The sequence below is a fragment of the Callithrix jacchus genome, chromosome 7, assembly GCF_049354715.1.
Source record: "Callithrix jacchus isolate 240 chromosome 7, calJac240_pri, whole genome shotgun sequence".
NCBI classification, from domain to species: domain Eukaryota; kingdom Metazoa; phylum Chordata; class Mammalia; order Primates; family Cebidae; genus Callithrix; species Callithrix jacchus.
In genome coordinates, this window is record NC_133508.1 from 158201552 (window position 1) to 158214936 (window position 13385).

A 13385-nucleotide genomic window follows, 5' to 3' on the forward strand; every position below is an offset into this window, starting at 1 on the left:
TGTATTCCAAATACATAGCATGGTGCCTAGAACATAGCAGGCAGTCAATACATTTTTACCAATTAAATGAATAAATTACCAGCTGATTTTATACTGACGCCCAACCTGTGACCTTTAACCCCCCCAAAATGAAACACGCAATCACCTTATATGTGAACCACATTCACAATACCAGAATCCAAGATTCCCACTCTGAAAGAGTAGCTACAACAACTTCTTTTTGAGGCAATTCTGCTTACTTAGCACATTATCCCCCCTACGGTTTTCCTTCTTTTGTTTTGTACTAAGGGTATTTGTATAAAAACAGGATCTCTGTTGCTTGGTAATTCATCTGCTCCAGCTGCTTGTATTCTGTTCCCAATCAAAATTTTTGGTTTTTAGCCTCCTTATCCTTTTTATACGGAGTTGAATGAATTGGCCAGGCTTGCTCCTTTTTCCCTCTCCATGGAACCAACACCAGGCCCCAAGCTCCTTTTGTTTCTATCTTTGGGTTGTGTGTGCACTCTAAGACAATTGTACCAGTGAAGAGTGTAACAAAGTATTGTGCCATGTGTAGTCTCTCATAGGCCATCTATTAGCTCATTAAAAAGTGCTCATGGATTAACAGAGGACCCCCTCCTCAGTTTCAGAATTCTCTAGATTTAAGTTAGGGCAGGGTTACCCCAAAGTCAGAGAGGGTACATGGGAGCGGGTTGTGAAGGCCAGCAGCCCAGGGAAAATCATGGAAGGGCAGCTGGGTGCATTTAGGTGAACAAGAAAACAATGAATTACTCCATCAAAAGTGAAAGCACATAGGAAAACTGATCACCCACTGTTAACGTCAGTTCAGTTTAAAGCACTTGATTAACCACCCATACATATTTTCCAACGTCTAATTCTCATGCTGTTCTTTTCCATTCCAGATTTGCCTGTCTCTTTCCCAGAGCTCTGTTCCTCTTATTTCTCACTGTTTCTACGAAAGGGACAATAAACAATTTTCTGGCCACTCATCATCATAAACCTTGACATGCCAAATTACCCCCTGCTCAGTTTATGGACCACAGTGGGCCCATAAAACTCCTCCCTCACCAGCAACCCACCCCACACAAAATTCTCACTTCCCTTTTTCCCTGCTTTAGGAAGCTTCCTAAAAAAAGCAACCGAGCCACACCCACCACCTCCTGTGCTAGGAGTTTGTCCCCTAATCCGGGGACACTAGGGAGCTCCTTACCTGGAAGGCAGTTGCATTCAAAAGTGAAGTCACCAGTCTGCCGACAGGTGCCTCCATTGACACAAGGGGAGGGTGCACAGGGCACATAAGGGCTATCACAGTACTGGCCTGTGAAACCCTGAGGGCACTGGCACTGGTAGGAACCAGGCAGGTTGAGGCAGGTGCCACCATGCTGGCAGCGTCCTGCAATGTCACACTCATTGACATCAGTCTCACACTTCTGCCCTGTGAAGCCTGTGAGGCACTTGCAGGAGAACTGGTTGGCCACAGTGGTACAGGTGCTTCCATTTGCACAGGGGTGAGACAGGCAGGCATCAGTCCATTGGCACAGTTTACCTAAAGGAAGGATAACAGAACTCAGTACTGGCCACAGAAACAGAAGCTGGCCCCATTGTCAACACCCCATCTTCCAACCAATAGGTGACATCAGGGAGCTCCTTCATGGAGAAGTCTTCAACTCTGAATTTTACAGAAGGCCAAATTGGAGTGTCCTCAAGGTCATCTGACACAGAGCACTCTCCAGAAAGTCTCCAACACCCTCAGCCAAGACACAGGGACTCAGTGTGTTGAGTACCTGGAGGAAACTGGAGGTTAGTCATACTGAAGCTGAATCCTGCACAGTGCTGTCAGCAACAGGAGTCTGGATCCATCTACTCTCTCAGAGCTCTTTGTCTCTGCATACGCTGCTCCTCTGTTTGAAATATTAACTTCCTTTCTGTTTTCCTAGTGAACTCTCACTCATCTTGGCAACTCTGCTCAAAAGTCCCAGCCTCTGTAAAATCATCCTTAGTGCCCCCCACACACACACACGCCCGTGTGGAAACACAGACACATCAACATAGACACATTATATATCAAACACAGACACATTCTACCACCTGCTACACTGGCAGGGTTGGGTCTCCACTATATGCTCTCAAATCATGTCTGTTGAATGGATAAAATTTATCGATATTTCCCACAAAATATCGTTACTAAACAGACCTCTTTGGTGATAGATGCAAGTCAATACTACTTCTGTTTCCTCTAAATGTAACACATATATTCTGGGAAACGTTTTATTAATTGTGGTCTTGTCATAAATATAACTTGATGTGTTTGAAAATGATGAAGGGCCTCTGAGTTTCTAGATATCAAATGAAATAGAAGATGTCAGGAGGACAGAGGTCTAGACGGCATCTGTGGACTTTCTTAAGTAGGAAAGTACCAGCAGTAGCTGGACCTCTGACGGGTTGAAGACTAAATCACGATGCCAGGGGAAGCAAAGCATATTATTTGAGGTAAAAAAAAAAAAAAAAAAGAAAGAGAAAAACAATATCCTCACAGAACTAGTAAATTTGATATTCACATAGCTGGCTTTTTGTTTTCATTAGCCTAAGTCATTTATTATTTAAACTAAAGAGATGAGAACTCCCTGAATTTGTTAATGCTCAATTGATTGTCTAGGAAACTATCTAAATCTCTGACCTTATTGAAGGGTAAATGGGAGACACAAGAGTTTTTCTATAAGGGAAAAAGAGGTGACATGAGACATGAGCACAGACAAGTGTTCTCTGCTGTCAAGGAATGTCAAATCAAAGCAGAAAAGTGTAATACTAGTTTAGGGGCAGCACACACACCTCAGAGAGCGAAGGCATAAATCAAAGAACTGCAATTCTGTCTTTCCACTCATGTCACTAAGAGGTACTTATTTACAGCGGAGAAAAGATATAAATGCTCACTTCTGGTGAGTGTGAATATCACAGTGGTGCCCGCTACTGAAACAGAAAGATCCCTGGGCCAGAAGTGGTGGCTCACACCTGTAATCCCAGCACTTTGAGAGGCCAAGGCAGGCAGATCACTAGAGGTCAGGAGTTTGAGACCAGCCTTGCCTACATGACAAAACCCCATCTCTACTAAAAATATAAAAATTAGCTGGGCTTCATACTGCATGCCTGTAATTCCAGCTACTATGGAGGCCGAGGCACAAGAATCACTTGAATCTGAGAAATAGAGGTTGCAGAGAGCTAAGACTGCGCCACTGTACTGAGAAACAGAGTAAGACTCCATCAAAAAAAAAGAAAAAACAAACCTTGAATTTGGTTTCCATACATATCATGTATAGGCACTCTTCACCTCTGAGTACAGATGAGCTAGTAAGGTCTCACTGAGGTACAGAGCTACCATAAAAAACTCAAAGGATGACCCTGATCTGTGATGATTCCTAAAGTGACAGACAAAAGTAGCAAATGTATAAAAGATGATCAGAACCTTACAAAATACCAAGAAGAGATCCCTTTTAATGGCAAAATAAGAAGCTTTGATTTCGGGACCATTTCAGAGATATTTTAATTATGAAGAAGGCATTACTGTCATTTCCACTAGTCAGAATTAAAATATTTTAAATGGATATGTGCCCCCCACTTTGTCTCATAATAGAAAATCAACTCAAAACTGACAGTCAGTAAGAAAGTATTCTTATAACCACCAAATATTTTCAATGACTTATATCATCAATGCTATCATAGTCACGACGGAGATAATGGATCATCATAACTACCCCCTATTCCCACCGACACGTTTTGATGAATGATATGGTTTGGCTGTGTCCCCACCCCAACCTCAACTTGAATTGTATCTCCCAGAACTCCCACATGTTATGGGAGAGACCCAGGGGGAGGTAACTGAATTATGGGAGCTGGTCTTTCCCATGCTCTTCTGGTGATAGTGAATAAGTCTCATGAGATGTGATGGATGTATCAGGGGTTTCCACTTTTGCTTCATCCTAATTTTCTCCTGCCACCACCAAGTAAGAAGTGCATTTTGCCTCCCACCATAGTTCTGAGGCCTCCCCAGCCATGGGGAACTCTAAGTCCAATTGAACCTCTGTTTTATCAGCAGTGTGAAAATGGACCAATACAGTAAATTGGTACTGAAAGTGGGGTTTTTGCGAGAGTGCCAGCTCTCCAGAGAGAAACTTCAGAGGGAACTAATTACTAGATGGTTGGATTAATATTTGGTCCCTACAAGCAGGTCAGATGACCAATTTGCACATCAGGATCACTACGTACCTTCACCCTGCAGAGGCATAGTTCACCATCTTTCCGGTCCTAACACATGTGCTCATGTTCCACCTTCCCAGTGTGGAAGGCGAGATAGGCCAGTGGAAAGTTGGCCTGGCTAATGCCACTACTGAATGCCCAATTTGCCAGCAGCAGAAACCAACACTGAGCTCTTAATATGGCACTATTCCTCAGGGTGATCAGCCAGCTACCTGGTGATAGGTTGATTATATTGGACCTCTTCCATCATGGAAAGGGAAGAGGTTTGTCCTCAATGGAATAAACACCTGCTCCAGATACGTGTTTGCCTATCCTGCATGCAATGCTTCTGCCAAGACTACCAGCTGCAGACTCAAAGAATGTCTTATCCACCATCATGGTATTCCACACACCATTGCCTCTGACCAAGGCACTCACTTTGCGGCTAAAAAAGTGTAGCAGTGGGCTCATGCTCATGGGATTCACTGGTCTTACCATGTTCCCAATCATCCTGAAGCAGCTGGATTGACAAAATGATGGAATGGCCTTTTGCGGTCACAATTACAATGCCAACTAGGTGACAATACTTTGCAGGGCTGGGGCAAAGTTCTCAAGAAGGCTGTGTATGCTCTGAATCAGTATCCAATATATAATACTGTTCCTCCCATAGCCAGGATTTATAGGTCCAGGAATCAAGGGGTGGAAGTGGACGTGGCACCGCTCACCATTGCCCCTAGTGATCCAATAGCAACATTTTTGCTTCCTGTTCCTGTGACATTAAGTTCTGCTGGCCTACAGGTCTTAGTTCCAGAGGGAGGAATGCTGCCTCCGGGAGACACAACAACGATTCCATTAAACTGGAAGTTAACGTTGCCACCAGGACACTTTGGGTTCCTCCTACCTTTAAGTAAACAAGCTAAGAAGAAGAGAGTTACAGTGTTGGCTGGGGTGACTGACCCGGGCTATCAAGATGAAATCAGTCTACTACTCCACAATGGAATTAAGGAAGAGTATACATCAAATACAGGAGATCCATTAGGGCGTCTTGGTATTACCATGCCCTGTGACTAAAGTCAATGGGAAATTACAACAACCCAATCCCTCAGGAATGAAGGTTTGGGTCTCTCCACCAGGAAGAATACCACGACTGCTGAGGTGCTTGCTGAAGGCAAAGGGAATACAGAATGGGTAGAAGAAGGTAGTCATCAATACCAGCTACTACCACATGACCAGCTGCGGGAAGAAGTATTGTAATTGTCCTGAGTATTTCCCTCCTTCTTTTGTTAAAAACATGTCTATGCGTGTACACACTTGTACTAAGAAAATATCTTCATTTTATTTCCTTTCTTCTTTATCATGCGACATAAGATTTATTGACTTCACGTTAGCATTTAAGTATTGTTAACTTTATGTAAGTACTTTGGTTGGGGGTTGGTGCATTTCCAGTTGTATGAAGAATAGCTGTACTATGTTAGGCATAATTATGACCTTACTATTGTTGTTATTTGAAGATTATGTATGATCTCAGGAGATATGTATGGGTTCAAATTGACAAGGGGCAGACTTGTAATGGTTAAAACTGTCATCTTGATTGAAATGAAGGATACAAAGTATTGATCTTGGGTGTGTCTGTGATGGTGTTGCCAAAAGATATTAACATTTGAGTCAGTGGGCTTGGGAAGACAGACTCACCCTTAATCTGGATGGGCACCATCAAATCAGCTGTCAGCAAACATAAAGCAGGCAGAAAAATGTGACAAAGTGAGACGGGCCTGGCCTCTCAGCCTACATCTTTCTCCGGTGCTGGATGCTTCCTGCCTTCAAATATCAAACCCCAAGTTTTTCGGTTTTGGAACTCAGACCAGTTCTCCTTGCTCCTCAGCCTGCAGACAGCCTACTGTGGGACCCTGTGATCATGTGGGTTAATACTTAAACTCTGTGCTCTCTCTCTCTCTCTCTCTCTCTCTCTATATATATATATATATATATATATACACACACACACGCGTATATATATATACACACACACACACATACACATACATATTACTCCACTATATATATACACACACACACACACATACATATTACTCCACTATATATACACACACATACACATACATATTACTCCACTATATATATACACACACACATACATATACATATTACTCCACTATATATATATACACACACACATACACATACATATTACTCCACTATATATATATACACACACACATACACATACATATTACTCCACTATATATACACACACACACACATACACATACATATTACTCCACTATATATATACACACACACATACATATACATATTACTCCACTATATATATATACACACACACATACACATACATATTACTCCACTATATATATATACACACACACATACACATACATATTACTCCACTATATATATACACACACACATACATATACATATTACTCCACTATATATATATACACACACACACATACACATACGTATTACTCCACTATATATATACACACACACACACATACACATACCTATTACTCCACTATATATATACACACACACATACACATACATATTACTCCACTATATATATACACACACACACATACACATACATATTACTCCACTATATACACACACACACATACATATATTCCATTAGTTCTGTCCCTCTAGAGAACCCTGACTAATGCAATGAAAAATTAATATAACAGTGTTCTCTACACTAACTGATTCAGTATCGTTTTCTGAGCACATTTTTCATTTTTTTTGCTTATTGCATTCATGGAACTCTTGGTTTAGAGCTTAAAGCAGGAGAAAAAATGAATAATGTTTCTCCTTTTCTAATTTAATAAACACTTTTGAATAAAGCTCAGACCCACCTAGAAAAACACACCATCTATTCAGGTGAGAGATGTGTAAAAAAATTACAACAAAATGTGATGCATAAAAATAATAAAACTTAAGAGGCCAATTACCTAAAGAAATCATGAAGGGGTCACTAAGACACAATTTTAAATAACACTGGACAATCACCAATTGTAGAAAAGGGCATTCCAGGCAGAAGGATGTATAACTGTACAGAGGCAATGACAAGTATGACATTTTCAGGAAATGAGGAGAATTTGGTGTGACCAGGCCTAGATGCTTGTGGGGAGGTCAGGCTACAAAAAGATAAGAAGCTTAGGTTGTAAAGAGCTATGGAAGCCATGTACAAGAATTTTTGGTTTATTCAATGGGTAATGAAAAAACATTAGACATTGTAAGCAGGCGAGATTGTTAGAATATTTGCATTTATAATTAAAGATGTAGCAATATCATGGGGGAATGAGATGGGGAGAGAATAAAGGCAAAGAAACCTATTCAGAAACCACTTCAGAAGTCCAGATGAGAGATAACATGGCCCTCATCTACAGGGCAGCAGAGGACACAGGAGACAGGTGAGAAGCAATTCAGAGGTTAGGTCGGGTGACTGAGTTGAAGTGAGGTAAGAACAAGCGACAGGGAGTTTCCAGCTTGGATATTTGGGGTGTAGAGTGTTGCTACATATTTCTATCAACACGGTGAGCTGAAGGCACCTGTAGAATATCTCCAAGGAGAAGATGCAAAGGATAGTTAGAAACCTGAGCCCGAATGTCAGGGCTCGGTGGAGCTAAGGGAACATCCCAGTTCCTTATCATAATTTAAATGTGCACCCAGAGCTGGGGTACTCTTAACGACCAGACACTATGATCTAAAGGATGCTAAATAAAGGTAACTGCTGAGGGTAGGAAAGCACAGGCTTTAACGCTATTAGTTACCTGTAAACCCAACTTGGCAGGTGCACTCATAGGTATCCCGGCTGAGCATATGGCATGTACCGCCATTCAGACAGGGGCGAGACACAAAGCAGGGGTGAGATGTCGAGTACTGGCAGTCCTCTCCCGTGAACCCCGAGGCACATCGGCACGTAGCTTTCCCCAGCATGGCCTGGGCCACACAAGTCCCACCATTCTGGCAGCGGTTCTTCTCACAGGGGTCTCGATGTTGACAGTATTCTCCCAAGAAGCCCTCTGGACATCTGTATGGAAAAGAGAAGAGTCCATGAAAACATCTAACTTCTTGTAAGACCAAAAACTCACAGTAAGAAATGCAGTCCATTCAAGAAAGCACGAGCTTGTGAATCAAGAGACCTACAAGTGCCACCTCTAAAACTGCCCCCCTTTAGAAGAAGGAGTGCTCAGAGAACTTAACCACATACTCCCATGTCCTTTTGAGTCTTGGAGACAGAATACCAGGTGTATGATCCAGCAGGGTCTGCTATGGCCAGTCAACATGACCCCTATTCAAAGGCAAAATGCACTATAGCTTTTTTTCACGTGTGTAAAGGCTGGGATTGTGTAATAGCACCTTTTTTAGAGCATTGTTCCTACTTGTCTCCTAAAATTATCTTTCTCATTTTAACTGAGCCATTTGATAGGATTAAGATATCCACAAGACGATGCGTAAACTTGGCCCTCTTATCCCCTCCAGTTAAAATATGTGAGATACCATGTGCTTTTCCTCAATTAAGCACTGAGAAATAGTAAGTTCTTTGTCTTGTTTCCACTGAAACGCCAGTTGGCCTATACCTAGATTTCTGGGTTATCTTCAGGTGGCTGACATTGCAACAGAAAAAGGGAAAGGAGGTACAGAAATGGGGAAGGGTTCGAGGGGATATTTAAAAACCTGTTAATATTTAAGTAGTAGGCATTTTTTAACCCAATAAAAAGGCACAAAATACAATTAAAATAACATAAAATATCTAAGATACCAGATAAACACCAAAGTAAAGGAGGGAAAAAATTGAAGAATAATAATCTATATTTTCCACATCGGGGCACTGAGAAACCTTTTTAAGTGCTATCCCTTGATTCATGAGATGCACAATCATTTCAAATTGTGTATACTATTATGAAAATTTTCTCTGAACACTATCAAAAAGGCATGGTAAGTCTCCATTTTCATAACCAAGTTTTTTAAATGGAATCTCTGGGAAGCATTTAAATTAAGAAACACAAAGATTTTGATTCTAACTACAAATGCTGCTATTTGGCTGGTGCCCCGAATATGTGATTCATATTCCTTGTTTTAGCTTTCAGGGACTACAAAACTGAATCTAGTAGGCTGTTCCACCATTACCTCAAAGATTACACATTTAAACCAAACTTGAAATCTCCCCCTCAAAAACCAGCTCTTCCTGTGCCCAAGCTCTAGTGTCCTGATTTTCCTAATCACTCTGACCTGAAACACTGAGGTCATGAGTGCTTTTGTCTTTGACAAAAAGGTCTTGTCATATCCAAGACCTTTCATTAACCACTGATGGCAAGGTGAGCTCTGCAGGGGTCACAGTTACTGAGAAGAGAAGGCAGGCCAGATACTAAGAAACTAAGATAGAACATACGCAAAATTCCATAGTAGCTAAAATGGCTAGAGGAGGAAACAGGACTGGTGAGTAGCTACAGTAGGAGTGAGGTAACTGGCCACAGCCTCTTCACCCCTCCCAGAGCTGCATATGAGAAGCATGGCAGAGCCCGGAGCAGCTAGGGCTCTGGGCATCTTCCTGAGTAGGTGAAACTAGAGACCAATAGGCAGTGAAGAAAGTTCACAGCACTGAAACCAAACATGGCATGTAGGTAACCATGAGGAGTCTGTACCTAAAAAGCTCGGAGGGTCTTGTTTGGAGTTCCAGTGTTGTGACCTTGGACAAGTTACTTATCCTCACTGACTATCCATTCTCTCGCATTGTAAATAGTTAATAAGGCCACCTACATCATGAGATTATTGAGAGAACTGAACAAAATCAAGTATATAAAAAGCTTATAAATGTTAAAAAGTTTTGCAAGTGGGCCAAGCACGGTCACGCCTATAATCCCAGCTTATAGGGATTATAATCCTTTGGGAGGTAGAAGTGGGCAGATCACCTGAGGTCAGGAATTTAAGACCAGCCTGGCCAACACGGTGAAACCTCGGCTCTAATAAAAATACGAAAATTAGTGTGGCATGGTGGCGCACGCTTGTAATCCCAGCTACTCAAGAGGCTGAGGCATGAGAACTGCTTGAACCCGGGAGGTGGAGGTTGCAGTGAGCCGAGACTGTACCACTGCACTCCAGCCCACATGACAGCAAGATTCCATCTCAATTAAAAAAAAAAAAAAAGTTTTGTTTTTTTCTCTCTTCTTTGTGCTTACTGAGGAAAATACAATGCCCCATCCAAATCACAGCTTGATTTGAGAATAGTTTCTTGTGTTTGTTATTTTAAGTGGAGGAGCAAAAAGTGCCAATGTAGCATAGCTAAAATTAACTCTGAGATATATTATTAAAAGCATTTGCGGCTTATTCAAGAAATGTGTTATGAATGATGTGAAAAACTGCAACACAGTTCTCATTCACAGTGTGGTCCTCTGGGCATTATTAGATGACTCTTGATTCTCCCATATGGGAATTATGCACCTTTAAAATAATGGCAAATTTTTAAACCTGGGTAGGCTTCGCCCGGCTTTGCTCCTGAACTATTACACCACTCCCAACACTATCATGCGGCATATGCTGAGAGGATGCAAACTCATTTAAATGGTGGCATCATAAACATATGATGGAAATGTAAGTTCCCAGGAAAACGAAAATGAAGCAAAATGGAAGTTTCTAAAGCTAAACAGATACATTTCTAAATTATTTGTTTCTGTAGTTTAATTCACATTGCTGGTCCCTATCAAGTATGCAAAAATAAGTTTTAACTAAGATGTATTTCAGAAATCAGTAAAAGCAGAGATTGGCAAAGTATAGTTTGCAAGTCTAATTTGGACCACTGCCTGTTTTTGTTTGGCCTGCGAACTAAGAATAGTTTTTACGTTTTTAAATGATTAGGAAAAAAACAGAAGAAGGATATTTTCTGACATTTGAAAATTATATAAAATTCAAATTTCAGTGTCCATAGTCTTACTGAAACAGAGCCATGCTCATTCATTGATCGATTGTCTATAGCTGATTTTGCACTATAACAACAGAGCAAGCCGCTGCAATGAGACCCCAAAGCCTGCAAAAGTAATTACTCTCTGGCACTTCACAGAAAAAGTTTGCCAACCTCTGAGTAAAGAATATATAAAGCTTAATTCTATAAATACCATTCAATATGCTTATTAATAATAATCGGTTTCTGATAGGAAATCAAACCTATTAGTTTCCACAAAGAATATTAAACTCAAAATCATTCATTCATGCAACAATTAGTAAGTGCCTATTATGCACCAGCCATTTTTCTAGTACTAGAAAAAGTCTTACACACATGGAGTTTAAATTCTAATAGGGAAAGAAGAAAACAAAACTACTAAGTAAAAGATGCATGTTAGACAGAGTTAAGTGCTATGAAAAAAAAATAAAACAGGAAGGAATGGATTGGGGATGGGAATGAGGGGTAAGTAAAGAGAACTGTCTCAGTTGAAAATAGGAAAATCAGAGAAGGCCTTCACTGAGATGGCAATACTTGAGTTGAGACCTGAATAAGGTGAGAGTAATCATGCAGGCATCTTAGGGAAACACATTCAAGAGAAAGCAAACAGCAAATGCAAAGGCCACAACACAGACAGCAGCCCTGGCATGTTTGAGGAACAGCAAGGAGACCTGGAGCAGCAGAAAATAGATGAGAGCTGTAACGTTGGGGCATTTAAGCCACTGTGAAGAAGGACTCAGAGTTTTCCTCTAAATGGGATAATATTTAGATATAAGGAACAACAGACTTACTCTCCTAAAGCCCATGTACAGAACCACATAGTGGCTTTATTTGAAACTAGACTGTTAGTATTGATATAATAAAGATTTGTTTTCTATTTAAAATGTTCTAGAGGGCTGGACACCAGCTAGTTCTTCACTTATACCTTAAAACACATACAAGTCTCTTTAACCTACATTTTCATGAAGTCCCATTTCCCTTTCTAAATTCTTCTTTCACAACTAACCTTCTATGACTATAGCCTAATTTCAGATATTTCTCTTTCTTTTCCAACTACTTCTTACTTATCCCTCTGCAACAAAACTTCAATTCTAATTATTGCTTAGAAACTGTTTTCTAAGAACAATTACTTCCCCTTGTCAAGTTCAGTGGTCTCATCTGAGACTTCATAAGGAATTTCTCTCTCCTATCGGGAGAATTGCTAACCACTCCACGTACCATTTTAATCATTTTACCTTGGCTTCTATGACTCTGCCTGTCCATCTCAAAGCCCAGTGAAGTCTTTTAGTCTAGAAAGCTGATTTCTCTTCTCCTTCTTCCCCATCTATTATAGCCACCTTAATGTTTAAGTCTGGGCTGCACTGCTCTTTCCTCATATGCATTCATTACTGTTGTTGTTCACTTGATTTAAAATAACTACCTTCATGTAACTGACTCCAAAATACACTGCTGAAGTCCCCTATGTTCATTTTTCTAAAAGTCATCTCTCTACCCTAATAAGTCCCGCCACTATTCGAAACTAAACATTTAATAAAGACCATTTTCCCAAGAAACTTTAATTCTTCCACTTTTCTAAGGCTTCCACACACAATTTAACTTAATCTCTTTAAGTTATATATAATTTATTACCACATTCTGACAAGACTTGTTAACTGAATTCCTATAATACTTATCATTCATGTTCACAGTTTCCTTTTTGATACAAATTGTGATCATCTTGAAAGCCTGAGGCCATTGTTGCCGGCCTTTCCCCCAACTCCAGCCATCCTTGGAATAACAGAACCTTGAAATTCAAGAAATTTAATTTCTATCCAATTAAGTAATCATTTCTAAAATATTTCTAAAAGATGATCACCAGCCTCTGCTTGAATACAAGCATGTACCATGGTGCCTGATTAATCTTAAGAATTTAATAAATGTTTGGAGTTATTATTGTTCCTGCTCGTAAGAGTATAGACTCTGGAATCAGACCACCCTGGATTTCAATCCCAACTCCACCATTTCCTCAATGTGTAATCTTGGGCAAGGTACTAAACTTCGCTTTTGTAAAAGAGATTTAATAACAGCACCTACTTGATAGGATTTTTAAATAAGGGTAGAGCACTTGGAACACTATGCAGCACACAGTAAACACTATGTATTTGTTAAGTGAAATTACTGACTCACTACT

General features: G+C 40.4%; 1 protein-coding gene across 3 annotated transcripts in view; it reads right to left on the bottom strand.

Annotated features, from left to right (window-relative positions):
• The window catches only part of NOTCH2 (notch receptor 2), a 167227-nt gene that overhangs the window by 93785 nt on the left and 60057 nt on the right, over positions 1-13385 (bottom strand). The window contains exons 3-5 of one of the 3 annotated variants that reach the window (XM_035252645.3): positions 8049-8308; positions 1211-1546; positions 794-942 (exon numbers count right to left, since the gene is read on the bottom strand). In XM_035252645.3, coding sequence (XP_035108536.1) covers positions 872-942; positions 1211-1546; positions 8049-8308 — 667 coding nt within the window. In that variant the 3' untranslated portion in view covers positions 794-871. Of the gene's footprint in view, positions 1-793; positions 943-1210; positions 1547-8048; positions 8309-13385 lie in introns of those variants that run through there. The other 2 variants (XM_035252643.3, XM_035252644.3) reach the window with 2 other exon arrangements.